General features: G+C 49.5%; 1 protein-coding gene and 1 long non-coding RNA gene across 3 annotated transcripts in view; one reads left to right on the top strand and one right to left on the bottom strand.

Moving 5' to 3' along the window:
* Adgra2 (adhesion G protein-coupled receptor A2) overlaps window positions 1-5,598 on the bottom strand; it is a 38,061-nt gene extending 32,463 nt beyond the window's left edge. The window contains exon 1 of one of the 2 annotated variants that reach the window (XM_090353924.1): window positions 5,269-5,598. In XM_090353924.1, coding sequence (XP_090210050.1) covers window positions 5,269-5,537 — 269 coding nt within the window. In that variant the 5' untranslated portion in view covers window positions 5,538-5,598. Of the gene's footprint in view, window positions 1-4,354; window positions 4,432-5,268 lie in introns of those variants that run through there. The other variant, XM_090353923.1, reaches the window with a different exon arrangement.
* A 3,790-nt stretch (window positions 5,599-9,388) lies between these two features.
* Window positions 9,389-21,591, top strand: LOC150049113 (uncharacterized). The gene is made up of 3 exons (XR_016538959.1): window positions 9,389-9,588; window positions 20,987-21,149; window positions 21,427-21,591. It is a non-coding gene; the product is annotated as an uncharacterized LOC150049113 (long non-coding RNA).
* Window positions 21,592-22,102: the final 511 nt, after the last annotated feature.

The following is a 22,102-nucleotide window of genomic DNA, read 5'->3' on the forward strand; positions in this document are numbered from 1 at the left end:
ATATACAGCAGCCAGCAGCAAGGGATTTCTTTGGGGTTCACAGATATATCCTGATTAACTCAAGCCAAATGACCCACTCTGGGTCCTAGCCCTTTGGGGGCTGAACTGTGTATCTGCTGGACTCAGCCTGATGGCTTCTCAAATCTCTTGGGTGCAACAAGGACTGGACCGGCAAACTGGGACACTCTGCTCTCTCCCTGAGACAGTACCACCCTATCATCTTGTACCAGAGGATACCTCCAGGCAGGGGTCTCCAAGGCCCAGAAAAAAGGCAGCCAAAATTGCAGGCGCCTGGGCGCCCACCTCTAAAGGAGGTGGAGGGGACATGTCAGGCAGGCCTTGCTCCAATCCTGTGGAGTCCCTCATGTCACACTGGCAGAGTCAGGGGGTTTTAGAAGCCCACCTGGGTATGCTGTCACTGGTGGCTGCATCCTGAAGGGTAAAGGGGTACACTGGAGTCCCCAGGCTTCCCTCACCTTCTCTGTCTCAGCCTCTTCCCTCTTTTCTTTCCTTCTTTCTCTCTGCTTCCCCCCTCCCCCTCCTCTGTTCACAAAAGCTCTCTGTACACAGCCACTTCCTCTGGCTGCTGTCTCTGAGCCCAGACCTTATGAGAACCATATGGGGAAAGAGGGTGGACGAGAAGAGGGTGGGGGAAGCCGGCTGGGACCGCCTCTCCAGCCAGCATCTTTCCACTGCCCTCGGCTATGAACATGGTGCTTGGCACATTGTGCCCTAAACTTCTCTAACTGGATTCTTGTGGCTTCGTGTGTGAGTCCAGAGCTGGAGACCCATAGGGAGATCGATAGGAGAATCACCTCCCTGAGGCGGGAGCACTGAAAGCACAGTAACTGGGTTATGTGGGGTCCACACACCACCCATCTCCCACCTCCCCTCCCACTGCCAAACTCCCAGCACAAACATCCAGCCAGTGTGGGCACAGCTAATGGCCAGTGACCCCTTCTCCCCAATACCCCTATCCCAGCAGGCTGTGTGGGAGGCAAGCCTCCTTGCCTTGAAAGAGTTTGCCTGTCTCAGACCTGCCCTCCTCCTCACCTAGTCTAGAATGGTCTCAAGTCAAAAAGGCCTGGACCTGCTAGGGAAGGTGGGCTTTTAAAAGTCGTTTTTGTGTTCTTTATGTGACATATGTAACTGTAACCCATCACCTATGTAATAACAATAAAAAAAATTTAAGCTGCACACTGATAGCTCACGCCTGTAATCCTAGCTACTCAGGATCTGAGGATCAGGGTTCAAAGTCAGCCTCAGAATGAAAGACTCTGAAACTCTTATCTCCAACTAACCACCAAAAAACTGGAAGTGGTACTGTAACTCAAGTGGTAGAGTGCTAGCCTTGAGCTGAAGAGCTCAGGGGCAGCATGCAGTCTTAGAGTTCAAGCCCCATGATCAACAACAACAGCAGCAAAATTAAAGTAGTTTTTTAATTAAATTCCAAAGGCTCACACCTATAATCCTAACTACTCAGGAGGCTGAGATCTGAGTATCACGGTTAGAAGCCAGCCAATACAGGAAAGGATTCTTATCTTAATTAATCAGTAAAAAGCTAGAAATGGAGCCGTGTCTCAAGAGGTAGAGTTCTCTCTTTGAATGGAAAAAGCTAAAGGGCAGGCCTTGGGATCAAGTACCAGTATTGACACAAAATAAAAATAGAAGTAGTTTTTGTGTTCAATGAGTCCCTAAGTTGCAGTAGGATCTTCTTAACAAAAATGCTAAGGGGACCCTACCAGTTAATCCTTTACTGATCCCACTTAGCTATGAGACTTGAGCAAGGCACTTTCTCTCTAGTCCCTCAGTTTGCTCAGCAGTAAGAGTAGGGGCAGGGACTTGCTTATCTATAAGACCTTGTTTGGTGCAGACAAAGTAGGAATTTATGACACTCAGAGGCTACTCAGATGGCCTGGGAGGTCTACTCACGAAAATCTGGACTTATCTATTATCAGCCCTGTTCTGGAATTCCTTATTCTCAGACCCTTCCCCCTTTCTCTAAGTCCCAGAGCTGAAAACCAGAGGGCAGGCCCTCAGCAGCTGCCCAGAAGTGTCTGTGTGGTGGTGGTGGGGGGGTGCGGGGAGGAAGAAGCAGGCATACTGAATCTCACCAAAGCCAGCTCCTCCACCTCCCCATAATAAGCCACCAACTCTGGGACCTTTCTCCTCAGGGGAGGCCCATAAAGACGCCAGCCAGCTCTGGACAAGTATTTATGCCCACAGCTGCCTTACATACTAGGCTAGGAGGCTGGGGGTGGGGCAGATGGATCAGGAAGGAAGCCAAGAGCTAGGCTTTCCTGGAAAACTTCGAATGAAAGTCCACAAGAGAGGAGAACATTAAAAAAAAAAAAAAGACAACTCCCCCCCCAAAACAAAGAAACAAAAAATAGAAAACAAGCAAAAGGGTATGGGGAGACAGAATAGAGTGTACAAACACAGAAAGCAGAGTTGAGAGAGTAGGGTGGAGGTGAAGCAAGCTTGCTTAGTGAGATCAACAGGACTGTTCACAGAATCCCCTGGAATTGGCCAGAGCTCTGCAAGCTAGGAAGGGAGGCCCCTGCCTGCAGACAGGGACTTTATCTAGCACTTGTGGTCCCAGCATTCCTTGTCTTCTAGGATTTCCAAGATGGAGTGCTAAGTCCTGGGAGGACAAATGGGGAAATAAGAGATTCCTCCTTGGGAATGAATGGGACCTCAAGGAAGGAGAGTAGTCACAATGCAAGTCCTGTGGCTTATCCTAGGTGACAAGTCATAAGGTGAAAAGGAAAATCTATATGGAAAAGAAATTAGGAGGGAGCAGAAGAGGAGACAGAAGGCACATCATTTTTTTTTCTTGTTGTTTCTTTTGAGAAAAGAGCTATGGGCGGGGAATGTGGCTTAGCGGTAGAGTGCTTGCTTGGCATCCAGGAAGCCCTGGGTTCGATTCCTCAGTACCACATAAACAGAGAAGGCCAGAAGTGGCGCTGTGGCACAAATGATGGAATGCTAGCCTTGAGCAAAAGAGACTCAGGGACAGTGCCCAGGCCCTATAGCCCAGACTTGGCTCCAACTCCCAACCTTTCCTACCTTCAGCTTCTTGAATGCTAGGATTCCAGGCATAGAATTACATGGCCTACTATACTCTTGGCCTTGGCCTTGTGTTCTGCTGCCTGGTAGAAATGAGTGGCAGCTTCTTCCCAGCCCTTATCTTCCTTCTTCCCTCAACATTCTGGGGCATGGTGGAGTGCTAGGACAGAACTCGAAAGAATGCTTTCTGTTGGAGAATTTGGGTCCTGTTTTCTTCAAAAGCCAGGTTAGGAGCTTAGGAGCTAATATCAGGATCACAAAAAATGTGCGGCTAAGAATCATGTCTGCCTGGTCATTCAGCTAAATTTCTAGTTGACAAGCCTTGAGATTCTCAAAGGCTTCTGGGTCCTATCTGGTTCTATGTCTCTATGGAGATGTGTAGCCAGGCTGGGAGGTGGGTGTGGGGAAGGTACTTGAGTCAGTGGCTAGAGAAGAAAAGAGGAGCCCTTCCTGTAGGGAGGATTTGGGATAGGATGATGAGCTAGGAGTCCCATCTGCTGCTACCCTGTCACAACATATTCTCACCAACGACTGGCCCCACTCTCTCCTTGGAGTGGCATCCATGGGAATTTGCCACGGCTGGAAAGAATTAGTTGCCAAATCATTTAAAGATGTACTACAGAACCACTTTTCTATCTCCCTCGCCCCCTGCTTTGGCTATGTTAAGATTCCCTAATTCTGACCACCAGACACATAGGAATCACTCAAAGGAAAGTGCACCTACACACACATGGAACACGCGTGTACCCACACCCCACTCAGTGCTACCATTGTGCAGCTGTGGCTTGCACAGACCCCAGCCCCACTATTCCATAGAGTATGACTTTCTTTCCTCCTCTCGGGTGAGTGGGCCGGGGAATGCCCAAGCCTGCAGGAACCCTTGGACACCAGTGGACACTCAGGAGATGAGGGAAGGGGTGGGAGCAAGGTCGAGCTGAGCTGCCGCTGGTGCCTTCCCTGCCACTACCATATCCTGAAAGAGATCAGGGAGGGCAGACACCACGCCTCTTCTGCGAGTCACACATGCACACACACCCCAGCTGAGGAAAACTCAGGCCAGGCAGTAAACGTCATAGACTGGCCAGTTGTGTCCTGTCAGGAAGCGGGCAGGCTCTGAACTCACCCAACCCGAGCCGTTACTGTATTGTTCTGGACACAATCGAATGGAAGTAGCCAGCCCCAACTCCAGGCAAGGTGGGTGGAGAAACAGTTATCACGAGGGTCAGGAGGGACAGGGAAGGGGAAGCAGCTTTTGGGACAGGAAAACTAGGGGCTGCCGCGCTACCCGCAACTTCCACGGCGTAAGTGGAGCTGACCGCACATGGTCAGTTCAGGAAACAGCGGTGGTGTGGTGTGGAGAGGTCGCGATGCTGCGGTGGCCGGGACTTGGGGTCAGGTTGTGCTGCAGAACCTTTGCTGGTGGCCAGCAAAGCAAGGGCTGGAGGGGGCCCTGGGTCGAAATGAGAATCGCAATCACAGAAGGAGACCGGGAGGCACGCGCCTTCCCTTTCGTTTCTTTCTTCCTTATCTTTACGCAAAGAAGTCAAGGAGTCAAAGCGGGAGTTTTAGGCTCGAAAGAGTTCAAAGGAACAGTCAGGGACGCAGGACCCGGGCCAAGCTCATTGCACACATGCTCACACGTGGAAAGGGGGACCCAAGAGGAATCGGGGCGCTGGGACCTCATGCAGACCAACAGCATCCGAGTCCCAAAGACAGACTTTTCCAAGCTCACCCTCCTGGCTTTCGTAAGGAGACCGGCTGGAAGCCGGCCCACCGGCCCACAGGCCCCACAGGCCCCAGGAAAGGATGGGAGTGATTCCATTCTCAGAGGAGCCAGACCCACCCGGTAAACCCGGGAGGTTCCTCCGCCGAGTCCGCGGCGCTGAAGGACCACAATCAGTTCTCGGGCCGCGGGCGTCAACTTTCAGCCGCCCTCTCCACCCCCGCCCGCTCAGCTCTCTCCGCAGTCCGAAACGCGAGCCCAGGCTTGAAAGGAGGAGCGCGGGCGTCCGGCTAGCGCGCACGCCACTCCACCTGCGCAGGTGAGCGGCGCGCGCCTCGCCTCGCCCGGGCGCGCCGGCGGCCCTCGCCCTCCAGGCTCCCGAAGCCGCCACGCCGCCTGGACGCAGCCAAGCTCCCCGGCTCAGCCCCGGTCTCGCCGTCCCGCAGCTCGGTCCGCGCGTCGGGTAGGGTACTCACAGCGTCACGGTGCCATTGGGCAGCAGGCCGGGCTCCGGAGGCTCTGGGAGGTCTCCGCCGCCGCACACCACCCTCCTGCGCGCCAGGTTGGGGGCGCCGCTGCCCAGTCCCTTGGGCCGCTCCCCCGAGCACTTGCAGCTACGGATGGGGACGGGGCAGCCGGGCGCACCGCTAACTTCGGGCGCCAGCAGCAGCAGCAGCAGCAGCAGCAGCAGCGGCAGCGGCAGGCGCGCGGGCGCCCCCCGCATCCTGCGTCCCCTCCAGCCCATCAACCCATTGCCCCGCGGGGACCCGCAGCGCTGCTGGGGCCCGGCTGCGCTCCCGGCCGTCGGACCCGGGCGTGAGGGGGAGGCGCGCTCAGCGGGGGCCCCGGGCGCCCGAGGGAGGGGCGGGGGGCCCTGGGCGGAGGCGAGCCCTGGGGTCCCAGCCGCCGCGCCCCGGGGGCATGTCCGGCGAGCTCCCCGCCGAGGAGGAAGCGGGCGCGGCTGTCAGTGCTGCGCGGGAGGCCCCGGGCGGTGCGGCCCGACTCTAAGCGCGGGGCTCCCCGGCCGGTGCTCGCCCGGCGACCGTGCGTCGCCGGCTCGCTCAGCGCCGAGCTGAGACGTAGCGGACCGCGCTGGGCTCCTGCAGCCGCCGCCGCCGCCGCCCCGTGCCATGGATGGGGGCAGCTCGGCGCCGCGCCACTCCCGCCGCCTCCAGCCCCCGCCCCCCCTCCGCCTCGCCACTCCGCGAGGCCCTAGCGCCTCCCGACCTGCAGCCTGTCCGCGGTCCTCTCCACACTCCAGCCCCGCACGGCACTTTGCACGAAACCCTCCCTGGCCCCTGCGCGTCTAGACTGCAGGACGAGGCTTCTGGGGCTTTGGATGACCCATGGGGTTCGGCTGAGATGTCTGGGGCTCTACTTGGGGTTGAACTTTGCCCGCGATCAGAGGTTTTCATTCGCCTCTGTGACTTGACAGACCAGTCTAGACCTCGGCTCTTACTGTCACACTCTGCTTCTGCCCACAAACTTTGATTGAGGCCACCGCAGGAGAATCCAAGCCACAGACGGGGAAGCAGCTGACCCCACCCAGGGAGCAGCGACCTTGTTCAGTGGGGAGTGCATGTTATTGGGCCAAGGAGCGGTCAAAGGCCAAGGCAGGCCCTGCTAGTACTGACCTTTCTCCCCTCCCCTCGTGTGTATGTGTGTGTGTGTGTGTGAGAGAGAGAGAGAGAGGGAGAGAGAGAGAGAGAGAGAGACAGACAGACAGACAGACAGACAGACAGACAGACAGACAGACAGACAATGGGAAATGGGGAACTGAGAAGAGGGATCTGTGCCAGGGTACCCTCAGAGCACTGCACAGTGAGTCAGGACATCCCATTCCTGGCTCAGCTCTCCCTTTTATTAGCTGTCTGATTTGGGGCACACTGATGAGACATCTTGGATACTAGACCAGGGGTCAGAATGAGGTCCTGCTTGCCCCCTAGTTTATTAATGTAAATTGTGGTGTGAGAAGGAGGAGGAAGCAAAACAGCTGTGGGCAGAAAGATGAGAAGTGTGGTGGAATCTCCTGGTCTAATCCTACACTCCTGGTACTTGGGAAGCAGGGGAGGATCCTCAGCTGGAGACCAGCCTGGACTTAGAAGTGAGAGTGTCTTGGCAAAACCAGAAACTAAAAAGCAAAACAAACAACTGAGTGTCCATGGTTGGCATCTGTAATCTTACCTACTCAGGATGCTGAGAGCTGAGAATCAAGGTTGGAAGCCAGCCGAGGCAAGAATGTCACATTCCAATGAATCACCAAATGCTGCAAGTGGAGTTGTGGCTCAAATTGTAGATCACTAGCCTTGGGCATAAAAGCTCAGGGACAGTGCCCAGGCGCTGAGTTCAAGCCCCAGGACCCCCACAATACCCCTCTCCCCCTTCCCAAAAAAGAGAACCTTCTGTGATCAAGATGCATTGTGCTTATAACCTGACTTAGGGAATTGAAACTCCTTCATACAACTACCTAAATATTAAGAAAAAAATTCTTCTGGGTATTGCTTTTGGATTGCAATGCAAAACTGGAACCCTGGCTGGGGGAGTGGGATCCTAGTGTCTGCCGTCCTAAGATTTCCCCACAAAAGGTAGCCTTCCTGTCACTTAATAGACCCTTGATTGCTAGAAGCCAGCTGCCAGGGCTGGAGCAGGCTTGTTCCCACCCTCCCAGTGCCATCCATGTGCCCCTGTGATGATCACCACGCTCCTCCATGAGCTCGGCCCTGCTGGGATGAAGGTGGCTTTTCTGCGCCTGTCAGCCAAGTCTGGGAGCCCCTTTGCAGGGCAGTGACTTCTCGCTTTGGCTTGCTGGCCACAGGCCTCAGGGCCTGATTCTGGCCCCCTAGCTTTCCCTCCCCGGCTCCTCATCCCTCCCAGCTGAACTTCCAAAGATAAATAAATAGTGATTGCAAATGGAGGAAGGGAGAAGAGGAATGGCTTTCCCCAGCAGGAGCCCTCAGCAGGCCTGGCTAAGCCTGCATTCCTCAGGAAAGGGTCAGAGGATCCTGCCACAGCTACAACTGTAGCCCACAGGCAGGGTCTGCCCGTCCAGCCTCCTGTGTGTCCACGGACCACAAAGAAGAGGAGGAGAGGCCTAGGGCCCACACCACAGCTTCTTTTGAGTTCTTTTTGCTATAGGAAAGACACTCAAAGTCTGGAAAGGAATTCTGTCCCCTTTACATTCTCAAAAGCTAAATAGAGAGCAGATGACATTGACATACTTTGAGGGCAGGTTTCTACTTGGTGGTGGAGAATGAGATGCCTGGTAGAGAACTTAGTCCTATCATAAGGGATGTCATATTTAACTTTTATAATGATGACTGAGGATGTCATAGTAGTGGGTTAGTTTCTCTTTTCTAAGTCATACAGAGGTAAAGGGTCTGGGGTCTACGATAGTCTGGGATTCCTTTCTAGATTCTGTCTGATCTTGAAGCTTTCCCCATAGGCTATTTCCTGCTACTGTCCTCAGGTACAGAGGAGTGAGTTCAACTAAATAAATCTTGTTTGTTAGTTTACTTATTTTGCTGGCACTGGAGCTTGAACTCAGGGCCTGGCCACTGTTTCTTAGTTTGAACTCAGGGCCTGGCCACTGTTTTTTAGTTTTTTTGTTGTTGTTTTTTTTAACTCAAGGCTAGCGTTCTAACACTTGCACCTTAGCTCCACTTTTGGTAGTTAATTAAATCTAAGTTTCATGAACTTTCCTGCTCAGGCTGGCTTTCAACAATAATTCTCAGATCCAACTTCTTGAATAGCTAGGATTATAGGCATAAACTATTGATACTGGGCAAAAACCTCTTCCCATCCAGTCCTGGGGCTTGAACTCAGGGCCTGGGCACTGTCCCTGAGCTTCTTTTGCTCAAGGCTACTGCTCTACCAGGTGCATTGAGCCACAGTGCTATTTCTAATTTTCTGTGGTTAATTGGAGATAAGAGTTAGCAGACTTTAGTGCCCAGACTGGCTTTGAACTAAGATCCTCAGATCTCCGCCTCATGAGTAACTAGGATTACAGACAGGAGCCACCAGTATCTGGCATAAGATTCTTAACTCAATTTAACCACCAGAAAAACAGACATGGCTGTAGCTTAGAGTGGTAGAATGTTAGCCTTGAGCTGAAGAGCTCAGGGACAGCCCCTAGGCACATCCAGGAAACACACACACACACACACACACACACACACACACACACACACACACACACACCTAAAAATAATATGTAGGGCAGGGATGTTGCTTAGTGGTACAGTGCTTGCCTAGCATGCATGAAGCCCTGGGTTCAATTCCTCAGTACCACATAAACAGGAAAAGCCAGAAGTGGTGCTATGGTTCAGGTGGTGTAGTACTACCCTTGAGCAAAAGAAGCTCAGGAACAGTGCTCAGGCCCTGACTTTAAGCCCCCACACTGGCAAAAAGAAAAAAAAAGAAAAACAAAACACATGCAAGGTCCCGGTTACTTGGGAGACTGAGGCAGGATGATATCACTTGATCAAGCCCTAAGGCTTTACATTGTAGGCAACTGCTATACCGCTGAGTTACTCCCCTGCCCAGAGTCCAAATTTGTAACTGTCATTCTATAAAATGACAGTTGAGGGCAGAGAGAAAGTCCCAGCAATTCCATCAAGTGTTTCACTTTCCCTTTAGCTTTACTCTCTTTCTCTGGCTTGCTCTGAGTCACACCATTTAAGATGTCCATTTCTAAAGTATATGGGATGTAGAACTAGTGACTCCTTTCCCTAAATCCCCAACAGAGGAAGAGAATGGAAGGCAGAAACTTTCCAAAGGAGCTACTAAAGCAGGAGAAGGTAAAGGGACAGCACTCAGGCCCAGAGTTCAAGCCCTTGACTGACAAAACAAAACAAAAAACCAACAACAAAAAAGCACCTGGAAATGGCATTGTGGTTCAAGTGGTAGAGTGCTAGCCTTAAGCTAAGGGCCTGGACAATGCCCAGGCCTTGAGTTCAAGTCTCACAGAACACACACACACACACACACACACACACACACACACACACACACACACACACACAGAGGCTGGGAGTGTACCTCAGTGATAGAGTGCATGTCTAGCCTGTGCCAAGCCCTGAGATTAATTCTCAGCACCAGAAGAAAAAACACAACAAAACTATAAGCTCTGTTAACTCCCTTCTCCCCCATATGGCCCTCTGGGCGGTCCTTCTCTGCCTTGTACTTTCCTGGGGACCAGGCTGAGCCACTGTCCTGTAGGAATGCTCCCCCTGAGTGTTCAGGACAGAAAGCGCATGTCCTGCCAGAAGGGAAGAAGCACAACAGTGGGAAGCTACCCAGGTGACATGTGGGTATGAAACTGCTTCTCTTAGGTAATTAAATTCCACCACATAAAAAGGACATGGCATAATTTAGACTTGCCCATAAGGAAGAGCCATATTTTGTCTATATTGAAGTCCAGTTTACTCATGAAATGGAATTTATACACATTTCCTGCACAGAGCACAGTAGCTGAGAACTTGGACTCTGGAGCTGGGTTCAAGTCCTGCTATTTTACTGATGGTGTTATTCTAGGTATAGTTTGCTGGTCTGTGAAGTGGGGATAAAATAGTGTTGAGAACCATTAATACAATACATTGTGTGTGTGTGTGTGTGTGTGTGTGTGTGTGTGTGTGTGTGTGTGTATGCGCATGCAGGCATGTGCATGCACCTGAGCATGTATGAATACTGGGGTTTGAACTTAATTGGCTTTTTTACTCAAGTGTAGTGCTCTATCACTTGAGTCACACATCTCCACTTCTGTTTTTTTGGTAGTTAGAAAAGCCTCCTCCCCCCTCCTCCTCTTCCTCCTCCTTCTTCCTCCTCCTCCTCCTCCTCCTCCTGTTCTTCTCCTTCTCCTTCTCCTTCTCCTTCTCCTTCTCCTTCTCCTTCTTCTTCTTCTTCTCCTTCTCCTTCTCCTTCTCCTTCTTCTTCTCATGTGGCTTGAACTCCACCTGGGCACTGTCCCTGAGCTCTTCAGCTCAAGACTACCACCCTACCTCTGAGCCTGGGTGTTGTCCGTGAGCTCCTCAGCTCAAGGCTACCACCCTACCCTAGAGCCAAACGTTACCTCCCATTTTCTGGAAGTTAATTGGAGATGAGTCCTTTTGTGCCCTGGCTGGCTCTGGACCTTAATCCTCAGATCTCAGACTCCTGTGTAGCTAGGATTACAGGTGGATTTGTGTGCCTGAGTTGGCTTCAGAACTTATCCTCAGATCCTGAGTAGCTAGGGTTACCAGTGGAACCACAGGCAGTCAGCTTGTGAGTCTACTTTTTTTTCCTGTTGCTATTAAATGAATATGTTATTGAACTGAGCAGAGGAAGTTGGTTTTATGGACCAAAAAGGGCAGAGGAAAGGGAAACAGGGCACAAATGCAAATGACAAACAAAAAACAAACAAAAACAGAGTACAGGTAGTGTGAACATTACTTTCCTTGTTAAGGTTAAAGCAGCGGGGACTTCCATATCTTGTCAGCTAAAACTAGCTGTTATCACTTACTCTCCTAACTTCTGAGAAGGCCAGATAAGGTAAACTTAACTCTGCTATGTGACAAGGAATTTATCAGGATTCCATTTTGCTGTGATCTATTGGGCTTAGCGCAGGAGCTCAATCCAAATCTATATTTTTTTCCCTGCTGTGGTGCTAAGGATGGAATTCAAGTTTTTATTTATTTATTTATTTGCATGCTAGGTATATGCCCTGTCACTGAGACCTATCGCCAGCTCAGCCACCTTGCAATTTGCCAATTGTAATTAACTTGGGGAACTGTGATTTAAATGATAGGAGTTATATGTCTCTGTGGTACAATATTTTGTTTTGGTTCCTGGTTTCTAACAGAGATTCTGAAATTCTTGGATTGTCCTGTGAATTGATGGTTTGTTTGTTTGTTCTGGGGTTTGGGTTTGGTTTCCATCTTATTTTGTTTGTTGAGATGGGGTCCCACTATGTTGTTCAGGCTTATCTGCTGAAACTCTTGGGTTCAAGCAATCCTCTTGTTTCAGCTACATAGGTAGATGGGACTACAAGTTCATGTTTTGTAGAGTTCCTTTGTATGACATTGAGTTTATGCAAATGAGAAGACTCAGGGTAAGTCCTCTAGATAGCTTCAGAAAGGAGCTAGTCACTAGAAAGACTAAGTCTGTAGACAGGTGGAATTTGCAGCTGCCCTGACCTCTGATAAAGGGCAGGGCAGCTGGAGGTTTAGCTCTATGAAAGTTCTTGGAGGCCAGGCTACTCAGGAGGCTAAGATCTGAGGACAGAGCTTCAAAGCCAGCCCGGGGAACTAAAGTCCATGCGACTCTTATCTCTAATTAACCATTAGAAAATCAGAAATGGCAATGTGGCTCAAGGGGCAGGGCAGTAGCCTGGAGCTGAAGAGCTCAGGGACAGTGTCCAGGCCCAGAGTTCAAGCCCTATGACCCACCAAAAAGGAAAGAAAGAAAGAAAAAACAGTTCTTATTGCTGGATGCTAGTGGCTCCTAGTTACTCAGGAGTCTATGATTTGGGGATCAGGGTTCAAGGCCAGCCTGGGCAGGAAAGTCCATGATACTCTTATCTCCAATTAACCATTAGAAAAGTCAGAAGTGGAGTTATGCCTCAAGTAATAGACTGCTAGGCTTGAGCACAAAAGCTCAGGGACAGCACCCAAGCCCTGAGTTCAAGCCCTAGGACCAGCATGTACACACCAAAAGCTCTTGAACAATGAAATCAGAGTTTCTCTCTGGATCGTGCACACATCAGGGTGGTAAGAGAGAAAGCACAGAAGCCGAGTCACCCATTCTCCACAATATCCTGCTTAATTAATTAATTAATTAATTTTTGCCAGTCCTGGGGCTTGAACTCGAGGCCTGGGCACTGTCCTTGAGCTTTCTCAAAGCTAGCACTCTATCACTTGAGCCACAGAACCACACTGGCTTTTTCTGAGTATGTGGTACCAAGGAATTGAACCCAGGGTTTCATGTGTGCTAGGTGAGCATTCTACCACTAGGAGGCCACACTCCTGGCCCCTGAATTATAGTTTTCTAGCCCTAGCTGTTCTGAAATATATATATGTATCTCTAGCCCTGGTCTTGAGCTCAGAGCCTGAGCAGTGTTTTGGGGTTTTCTCAAGGCTAGAGCTCTACCACTTGAGTTACAACACCATTTCTGGCTTTTTCTGTGTATATGGCATCAAAGAATGGAACCCAGGTCTTCATGCATGCTAGGCAAGCACTCTACCAGTAGGCCACACTCCTGGCCCCTGAATTCTATTTTTCTGTGTGTGTCAGTGTGTTGGTGATGGACCAAGACCTATCACACGTTAACTATGGGACCTACCATTGAGTGATACTCCTAGCCCAGGAATGCATTTATGTGTTCATATGCCCTCAGCCTGTCCCACTGCTCAATAGAGACCATTCTTTTATTTTGTTTTATTTAATTGAGACTATTATTTTCTTTTCATTTATTTTTATGGGTCATGTGGCTTGAACTAGGCCTGGGCGCTGTCCCTGAGCTCCTCAGCTCAAGGCTACCACCCTACCCTTGAGCCAAGCCTCACTTCCCATTTTCGAGGGGTTAATTGGAGATAAGAGTCTCAAGTCCTAAAAATAAAAAAAGACTCTCAAACCCAGGCTGGCTTTAAATGTTGATCCTCAGATCTCAGCCTCCTGAATAGCTAGGATTACAGGCATGAGCTGCTGCACCCAGATTCTTTCTCTTTCTTCCTTTCCCTCTTTCTTCTTTCCTTCTCCTCTTGTCTTTATTCTCTTCCTCCTCCTCCTCCTCCTCCTCCTCCTCCTCCTCCTCCTCCTCCTCCTCCTTCTTCTTCTTCATACTGGGGCTTAAACTCTGGGCCTGAGTGCTGTCCCTTAACTTTTGGCTCAAGGTGGTCACTCTACCACTTGAACCACAATTCCCAACTTTTTAGTGGTTAACTGGAGATGGAGTCTCATTTTCCAGCCCAGGCTGGCTTTGAATCATGATCCTTGCATCTCAGCCTCCTGAGCAGTTTGGATTATAGGCCTGAGCCAAGAGAATTCTTGCCTTGAATTGTTTTCTTGTTAGGCAAAAGGATTGAGGTTGTTTAGCTCTCCTAAATTTCCTGGTAACACACTGGGTGAGTTAGCCAGGAAGTTAAAGCTTAAGTACATCTTTTTCTACCTTGGACTCTTTGAATGGTTACATATTTTGGCACAGTGACTGGGATGGGCTGTTCAGGTTACACTTTGAAGCATGTCCAGTGATAGGGAAAGGACTTTAAATTCTTTTCTGGGTAAGAATCCAAGAAGTTTAGGAAAACAGAATTGATCAAATTGCCTTTCAGTTGGAGGATCAACTAACTCTAAGCCCAAGGAAAGAGAGCAGGCGACATTAGGGAGACCAGCATTAAGTCTACCAAGAAATCATCATGTTTTCGACAACGGAGGTGGTAGAAGAGGCTTAGAGATGCCGGACTGAAAGTACAGCATGATAGTACAGAATAAATTAAATATTTGGTGTTGTCTCACTTCCTGGCATAGTTTTCTGAAATCCTTGGGATCTCTGAAATGATAAGTGTCTTTTGTATGCTGATGAGTTGATTAAGGGCAGGTCAAGCCTGGGGAGGGAGCTGGACATTGGACAGGCAGGATTAGGGGCTGGGCTCTATTCAGTTCCTTGACTGATATCCTGGGAGCTGAGAAGGTTTGAAGGGGAGGATTACGATGGCCAAGGATTTCATCAGTCGTTCCTAGGAAATAAAGTCTTCATACAAATGTCACAAAGACAAGGTCTGGTGAACTTCAGTGAGTTGTAAGAAAGGGAGGAGAGGGCATGGAAGCTCTGTACCTGGCTCCTCTATATCTCTCCATCACGTTCCTTTGTCATAACTTTTGTAGCAAAGCAGCAAGTGTGTTTCCCTGAATTCTGTGAGCTGTTCTGAATGAGAGGGCACATCTTCATGATCCTAAGGCAGGGATTGCTTGATGGTCGGAAGAAACATACTCAACTTTTAGGGTTTTAGAAGTCTTCTGTGCTGACTGATAAGTAAGAGCAGAGGAAAATTTGCCTTTTCTTTTTGTCAGTTGTGGGGCTTGAACTCTGGGCCTGGGCCTGGGCTCTTCAGCTCAAGGCTAGTGGAGCTCTCCCACATTGAGTGACAACGCTGCTTTCAGTTTTCTGGTGGTTAATTGGAAATGAGTCTCATGGACTTTCATGTCCAGGATAGTTTTGAACTGCAATCCTCAGATCTTAGCCTTCTGATTAGCTAGATTATAGGCATGAATCACCAATGCCTGGCAAGAATAGCTTTTTCTACTCATGGAGTCAAATGAGATTTTCTGACTATGGATAGAAGAAATAATTGCCAATCAGACATGGTGGGATACATCTGTAATCCCAGCTACTCCAGAGATAAGAGGATCGCCAGTTCAAGGCAAGCCCAGGGCAAAAGTAGCAAAACCCTAGCTCAAAATTGATTCTTTTTTTTTTTTTTTAACTAATTTAAAAAGGTGCCGGGAAGTGGCTTATATGGTAGTGGTCTGGGTTCTAACTCCAGTAGAAAGAGAGACATTGTTAAGGTGTTTGGCTTACATGGTAGAGTAGAATTGTAGTAGGTTGGAGTGGAAGGTTTAGGAAGAGTAACAGCTGATCTGTTGGGACAGGAGGTAGGCTGATAAGTTCTGGGGGCGGGAGTGGGGGGGATGAAGTTTCCTTTTCCACTCTACTAGGTAAACACAGAGGGCAGATTGCTGCCTTCATGGGTGTGACTGTTTAGTAGAAGCCATCCCTGAACAGATAAAAAAAGCAATTCTATCCTTAGACATTACGATTTGTGCTTTAAAGGAAAAGAGGGAGAGGAGGCTATTAGGAAGAGGGCCAGCCCTTCAGATTTCCTGGGCATCAGGAAAGGCGTGCATGAAGAAGAACCTACAAGCTGACCTAAGGCCCAACATCCAAAGAGGACCAAGGAGCTTTCCTAACTGGGAGCAGGAAGGGGCCCTCCCAGTGCCTTTGATTCAGGAAAGAAAGTGAATGGAGTGAGGGTGGAAGCCTAGCCACTGCCCTCTCTTTCTCCTCCTCCCTCTTCCTCTTATCCTGGATTTCCTTTCCCTCCTCCTCCTCCTCCTCCTCCTCCTCCTCCTCCTCCTCCTCCTCCTCCTCCTCCTCCTCCTCCTCTTCCTCCTCCTCCTCTTCTTCTTCTTCTTCTTCTCCTCCTCCTCCTCTTTTTCTCTTCTTCCAGTTTCCCTTCATTTTCCTTCCCCTCCTCCTTCTTCCCTTTCCTTATTCTCCTTCTCCCTTCCTCCCTACCAGGTCAAGGAAGAAGGGTCTTTTATGGGGTCTGAGAAGGCTGTGCCTGTAGGAGCAAGCTTCCTATCTTGCTTGGGAAAGGGGTGTGTCTGCGACCCATAAAGGGGTCTAGACCCCTGTTCTAGACCCATAAAGGGGACTATTGCATCCTTAGCTTTCCCCCCAGAGACAGGGAAAGGATGAGACCCACTTGCAGGTGGTGCCTTCTCTCTGAGTCTATGGTAAATAGGAAATTTGGGTGTCTGAAGATGAAGAAGCAATTCTGGCTAAGGAGAAAAAGAAGAGGGAGAGGGGAAAAGGAAGCAGGGAGGTGGGAGAAGGGGAGAGAAAGCAGGAGAGAATGGGGAAAGAAGGAGGGGAGGGGGAAAGGGAGAGAGGGAGAAGAGAAAAGGAGGGGAGAAGAAAGGAGAAGGGGAGAGGAAAAGAGAGAAGAGGAAAAGAAGGAGGAGAGAAGAGGGGAAAACAAGAAGGAAAGAGAAGGAAGGGAGAGAACCAGGTTCCTGTGATTCTAGCTACTCAGAAAGCTGAGATCTGAGAGTCTCAGTCTGAAGCCAACCTGGTCAGGAAAGTCCTTGAGACTCTACCTACCAAAAAAGAAAAAGCTAGAAGTAGAACTATGGCTCAAGTAGTGGAATGCTAGCCTTGAATACAAAAGCTTAGGGACAGAGAAGGGGTGACATTGTCTAAAAAGAAATGTACTCATTACCTGCCTTAGGTAACTGTAACCTTTTAATAATGATAAAAATTAAATTTAATAAAAAAGGGAAAATAGAGCTCAAAGATATCACCCAGGTCATAAGTTTAAGTCTCAGGACTGGCATAAGAAAGAAAGGGAAGAGGGTGCCAGGAGTTTGGCCTAGTGGTAGAGTGCTTGCCTAGCATGCATGAAGACCTGGGTTCAATTCCTTGGTACCACATACATAGAGAAAAACCGGAAGTGGTGCTGTTGCTCAAGTGGCAGAGCACTAGCCTTGAGAAGCCCAAGGACAGTGCTCAGGCCCTGAGTTCAAGCCCCAGGACTGGCCAAAAAAAAAAAGAGTCATATGGACTTTACTGCCTGAGCTGGCTTTGAATGGAGATGGTTTTATTGAACCTTTCACAGACGGAAACTCGGAGGCTGTGTTATGCGTACATGTGTGTGCATGTATGTGTGGACAGGTGGGGGTTGGTAGTCTTCCTCTTGGGTTGCTCTTGCTCTTTTCCATGCTCTACAGGGCACTGGGTGGGAGTTACCTGCTGCCTTGGGCTGTGGTGTCATTGAATGTGGGCAGGGGGAGCTCTGGATCCCTAATTCAGAGGTGAGACCCTCTGGCCTTCAGCCATCATACCAGCACTCCAGGACTGCATCAGCACTGAAGAAAATGAAGAGATGAAGAGGAAGAGGGTATGGCTCAACACAAAGCACTGCCCAGCACACCAGGGCCAGGGCACCATCTCCAGCATGGCAAAAGAAACAAACAAGACATGAAGGAAACAGGGGAGAACAAAGCCCCCATTGGGTAATGAGTTACAGGCCTTTTCTAGCATGCAGAGTGGTAGAGAGTACAGAGCAAACTTGGGGTGTCTGAGGCCTGGGGCAGGGAAGGCTGAGAAGGCTCATAAGATGTGGAGTGTGGGGCCGGGAGTTTGGCCTAGTGGTTGAAGTGCTTGCCTAGCATGCATGAAGACCCAGGTTTGATTCCTCGGTACCACATACATAGATAAAAGCCAGAAGTGGTGCTGAGGCTCAAGTGGTAGAGCTCTAGCCTTGAGAAAGTCCAAGGACAGTGCTCAGGCCCTGAGCTCAAGCCCAGGACTGGCAAAAAAAAAAAAAAAAAACAGATGTGGAGTGTGCTTTCCTTTGCAGGATGTGCAGTGGGAGGCCTGAGCTTGAAGCAAACCTCAAAAACTTGTCTGGAGTTAACCTGCTTTTACCACTATATATATATATATATATATATATATATATATATATATATATATATATATATATATATATATATCCAATCACTTAGCTCAGTGCTGGTGGCTACACCAGGGCTGGTGGCTGAGATCTGAGGCTCTAGGTCAGAAGCCAACTTGGGCAGAAAAATCAATGGGACTCTTTTTTTTTTTTTGCCAGTCCTAGGCTAAAGCTCTACCACTTGAGCCTCAGCACCACTTCTGGCTTTTTTCTATGTATGTGGTACCGAGGAATCGAACCCGGGTCTTCGTGCATGCTAGGCAAGCACTTTAACCACTAGGCCAAACTCCCGGCCATCAATGGGACTCTTATCTCTAACTAACCTCTCCCCCCTCTGCCAAAAAAAAAAAAAAAAAAGCAGCTGAAAGTAGAGGTGTGGCTCAAGTGGTAAAGCACTGGCCTTGGCTTGAGTGAAAAAGCTAAAGGACAGCACCCTAGGCTCAGAGGCCAAGCCCCAATATTGGCACATACACACATTTTTTTATTAAATAATTAATTAACATTGATTTTTACATCGTATTTCAAATGACATGTTTAATAAATAAGTGTTCAAGAAGAGAATCTCTGTATACAATCACAGGCACTTAGTACACATTTTTTTAAAATGAAAGTAGTGCACACATAAGGTTAAAAATGTACTAGTGTGGAAGAGCTTCTAATTGGAATCAATGCCCCATGTCCATCTTGCTCCCCAGAGTCCCAGCTTTTGACTGCTTCTGATTTTAGCTCATCTTTGCTCCTGGTTCAAGCAGCCACTGTATGAACAAGAGTCCCATTACACAGCCTTGAAGGCAGTTTTTCAAATCTAGCTTTCAGGAGCTGCTTCCCAGCTCCCCAGCCAGCAGCATCTCTCTCAGCCCCAGGGCCTTCCACAGATTTCCAAACAAGCTCCTCTGGGTTTGTGTACTTGTTTCTCAACAACAGGCCTCAGCTAGGAGTGTGAAGCCCTTCCAGTCATGCTGGCCAAACAGAAGTGCCCCCCCTGCCCCCCACCCCAGGCTCACAGCCCTACTGATCAGCAGCTGGGTCACTTGGTTTTTTTCTTTTGTGCCTGTCTGTAATCTTAGCTCTTTAGGAGGCTGAGATCTGAGGATTATGGTTCAAAACTAGTCTGTGCAGAAAAGTACGTGAGCATCATCCTTGTGCAAAAGAAACCTAAGCAAGAGCTTGAGATCTTAAGTTTAAGCCCTAGTATCAGTCAAAAGAAACAAGCAAAACACCCAAGTTGTGTTCTTTTCTGGTTGCCCATTGCTCTCTGTCCTGGAAGGTGAGAGTTTAGGAGGTAGGGCTGAGAACATGGAGGTGCAAGTGGTATGCTAATGCTGGAGTGTGACTGCTGTGAGCTGTGGGTGTGGTGTGTGTCAGGGGTGCTAGTTTGGATTTCCCTCTGGGATAATGTTGCTGTTTGAATGCTATCTGCCCCTTCCTCCCTTTTTTGTATCAGTCCTGGGGCTTGAACTCAAGACCTAGGTATTATACCTGAGCATTTGTGCTCAAGGCTAGCAGTCTTCAACTTGAGTCACAGCTCCATTTCTGACTTTTTTGTTTTTTTTGCTAGTCCTGGGCTTGAGCTCAGGGCCTGAGCACTGTCCTTGAACTTCCTCAAGGCTAGAGCTCTACCACTTGAGCCTCAGCACCACTTCCGGCTTTTTTCTATGTATATGGTACTGAGGATTCAAACCCAGGTCTTCGTGCATGCTAGGCAAGCACTCTACTACTAAGCCAAACTCCCAGCCCCTTTATTTTTCTTTTTTTGAGATAGGATCTCCAACCATGTGAAATCCACCCTGGCTTTGAATTTAAGATCCTTCTGCCTCAGTCTCTTAAGAACTGGGATTATAGTTTACATCATCATGCCTATTTTTTGTTTTTGTTTTTGCTATTCCTGGGTACTGAACTCAGGGCCTAAATACTGTCCTTGGGCTTTCCTCAAAGCTAGAGCTACAGCTCTACCACTTGAGCCACAGAACCACTTCTGGCTTTTCATATGCATGTGGTACCAAGACATAGAATCCAGGTCTTCGTGCATGCTAGGCAAGCACTCTACCACTTGGCCAAACTCCCGGCTCTCTATTTCTGACTTTTTGCTGGCTAATTTGAAATGAGAGTCTCACAGATTTCCCTCGTTAGGCTGGCTTCAAACGGCAATATTTGGATCTCAGCTTCTTGAGTAGGTAGGATTACGGGCATGAGCCACCAGCATCAGGCCATAGAGTCTTTCTAATGTCTGTGCTCCTTGAAGAGGCACAGTTGAGCCCCAGCTCTGAGACCTCTGGTCAGAAGTCCACTGGCCTCTCAGGTGAGCAGTGCCATGCAAGGGACAACAAACTCCACTGTGGGATTCAAACCTGGACTGGAATGGATCCCGACACAGGCAGAACCATCTTCCCCCTGAATTCTACCATGGGACTGCTACTGACAATATGTAATCTCCTGAAGTCCCAGCACCCACCGTAGCAGCCCCAAGGGACTGGCTAACTTCTACTTCCCCCAGTGAAATTGGTCATCGTAGTAGAACTGAGTGAGGTCATGCAGAGCTCTACTTCGGGATTATCCTGTCTCCAATGGACTATGAAAGAAGGTGACTGAGGGTGGCCAAAGAGAAAAGCAGCTTGAGGGCTGGGACTGTGGTTTAGCAGTCCTGTGCTTGCCTAGCATGCATGAAGCCCTGGGTTTGATTCCTTAGTACCACATACACAGAAAAAGCCAGAAGTGGTGATGTGACTCAAGTGGTAGAGTGCTAGCCATAAGCAAAAGAAGCTCAGGGACAGTGTCCAGGCCCTGAGTTCAAGACCCAGGACCAAGGGGGAAAAAAAGCAGATTGAAGTAGGCTGTGGAAAGAAAGGAGGAGAGGAAAGGTTGGACTTTTCCAGGAACCCCGCTTCCCTTTCTCCAGTGTGTGAGGTGGTCTGCCAGGGGCCAGCCCAGGGCGAGCTGGGGTTGGATGCAACCACAGACCCTAAACAAAGTTTCTCTGCAGTTTCAGAGAGCCTGTGGCACAGCTGGGAAACCCCTCTCCTGAGCCCCAGCTGGCTGCAGCTGAGGAGCACTGCTGGCAGAAGAGGCCTCTCCAATCTCTGGCTTTATCTTCCTAACACATTGAAACCATCAGGCCGGGCCCTGACTGCAGCCTGCCTTGCTGTCTATTGGTTAGTCTCAGGAAGTGGTTCTTTCATCCAAACCAGCCCTCCTCCTCCTCCTCCTCCTCCTCCTCCTCCTCCTCCTCCTCCTCCTCCTCCTCCTCCTCCTTGTCTTCTTCCTCCTCGTCTTCTTCCTCCTCCTCCTCCTTCTCCTGCTCCTCCTCAGCCTCTCAGGGAAGGGGGAGGCCTCTCTCCAACTTGACTATTGTCCTCCATTTCCATGTCCTCTGAAATGTGAAGGTTGCCTTCCACTCTGGGTCTCTCACTCTGCCCTCATTCTCCAAAGGGAATTTTTGTACTTGAAACATGGCGTCCAGCCCTCACCAACCCCCTCCAATACCAAGCTGCTCCATCAAAGCTGCAAGCACCCTTCAGTGCCTCATGTTCTGGAGAAGCCAAATCAAAGGCAAACCCTGAATTCCTCTTGCTCACGGCCAATAAAAACCTTGCTTCGGTGCCGGCTTCCTTTGCTGAAATCAGATATCCTAGTGTAATAAACAAGCTGAGAGGCAGGCAAAGCTCTCACTTCTTTCTGCTGATTAGTTTTTCTAACTTTAAAAGAAGGCCTCTCCTATAACAGGATGCCTGCCCCAGAAACTTGAGCACAAAACTGCAGCCCATGCCTGCCCTGCCCAGTCCAGTGTGCAACACTCCCCCCCCCCAGCTCCCACCCCCAACCTTCCCCTGGGCTCTTGCTGATGGGGTGTGGCCAGTTTCCGGAATATTAAACGGTTTAGCTTAAAGCAGGGGGCTGGGGAAGAGGCCTCTGCTGCCTTGTTGCTAGTTACTGGGTAACAGCAGCAAAGGAAAAGCAGAGAAATGACGAGGGAATTTTTCTCTAAATGTCCTTCTGAACCTGTGTACCAGGAGGTTGAAAAGAGCCCAGGACCAGTACCCAGGGGTTCACTTCTTTTTCATTTTTATTTTGTGTGTGTGTCTATACTGGGGCTTGAACTCAAGGC

The sequence above is a fragment of the Megascapheus bottae genome, chromosome 20 (genome assembly GCF_031878675.1).
Source record: "Megascapheus bottae isolate mThoBot1 chromosome 20, mThoBot2.hap1, whole genome shotgun sequence".
NCBI lineage: Eukaryota > Metazoa > Chordata > Mammalia > Rodentia > Geomyidae > Megascapheus > Megascapheus bottae.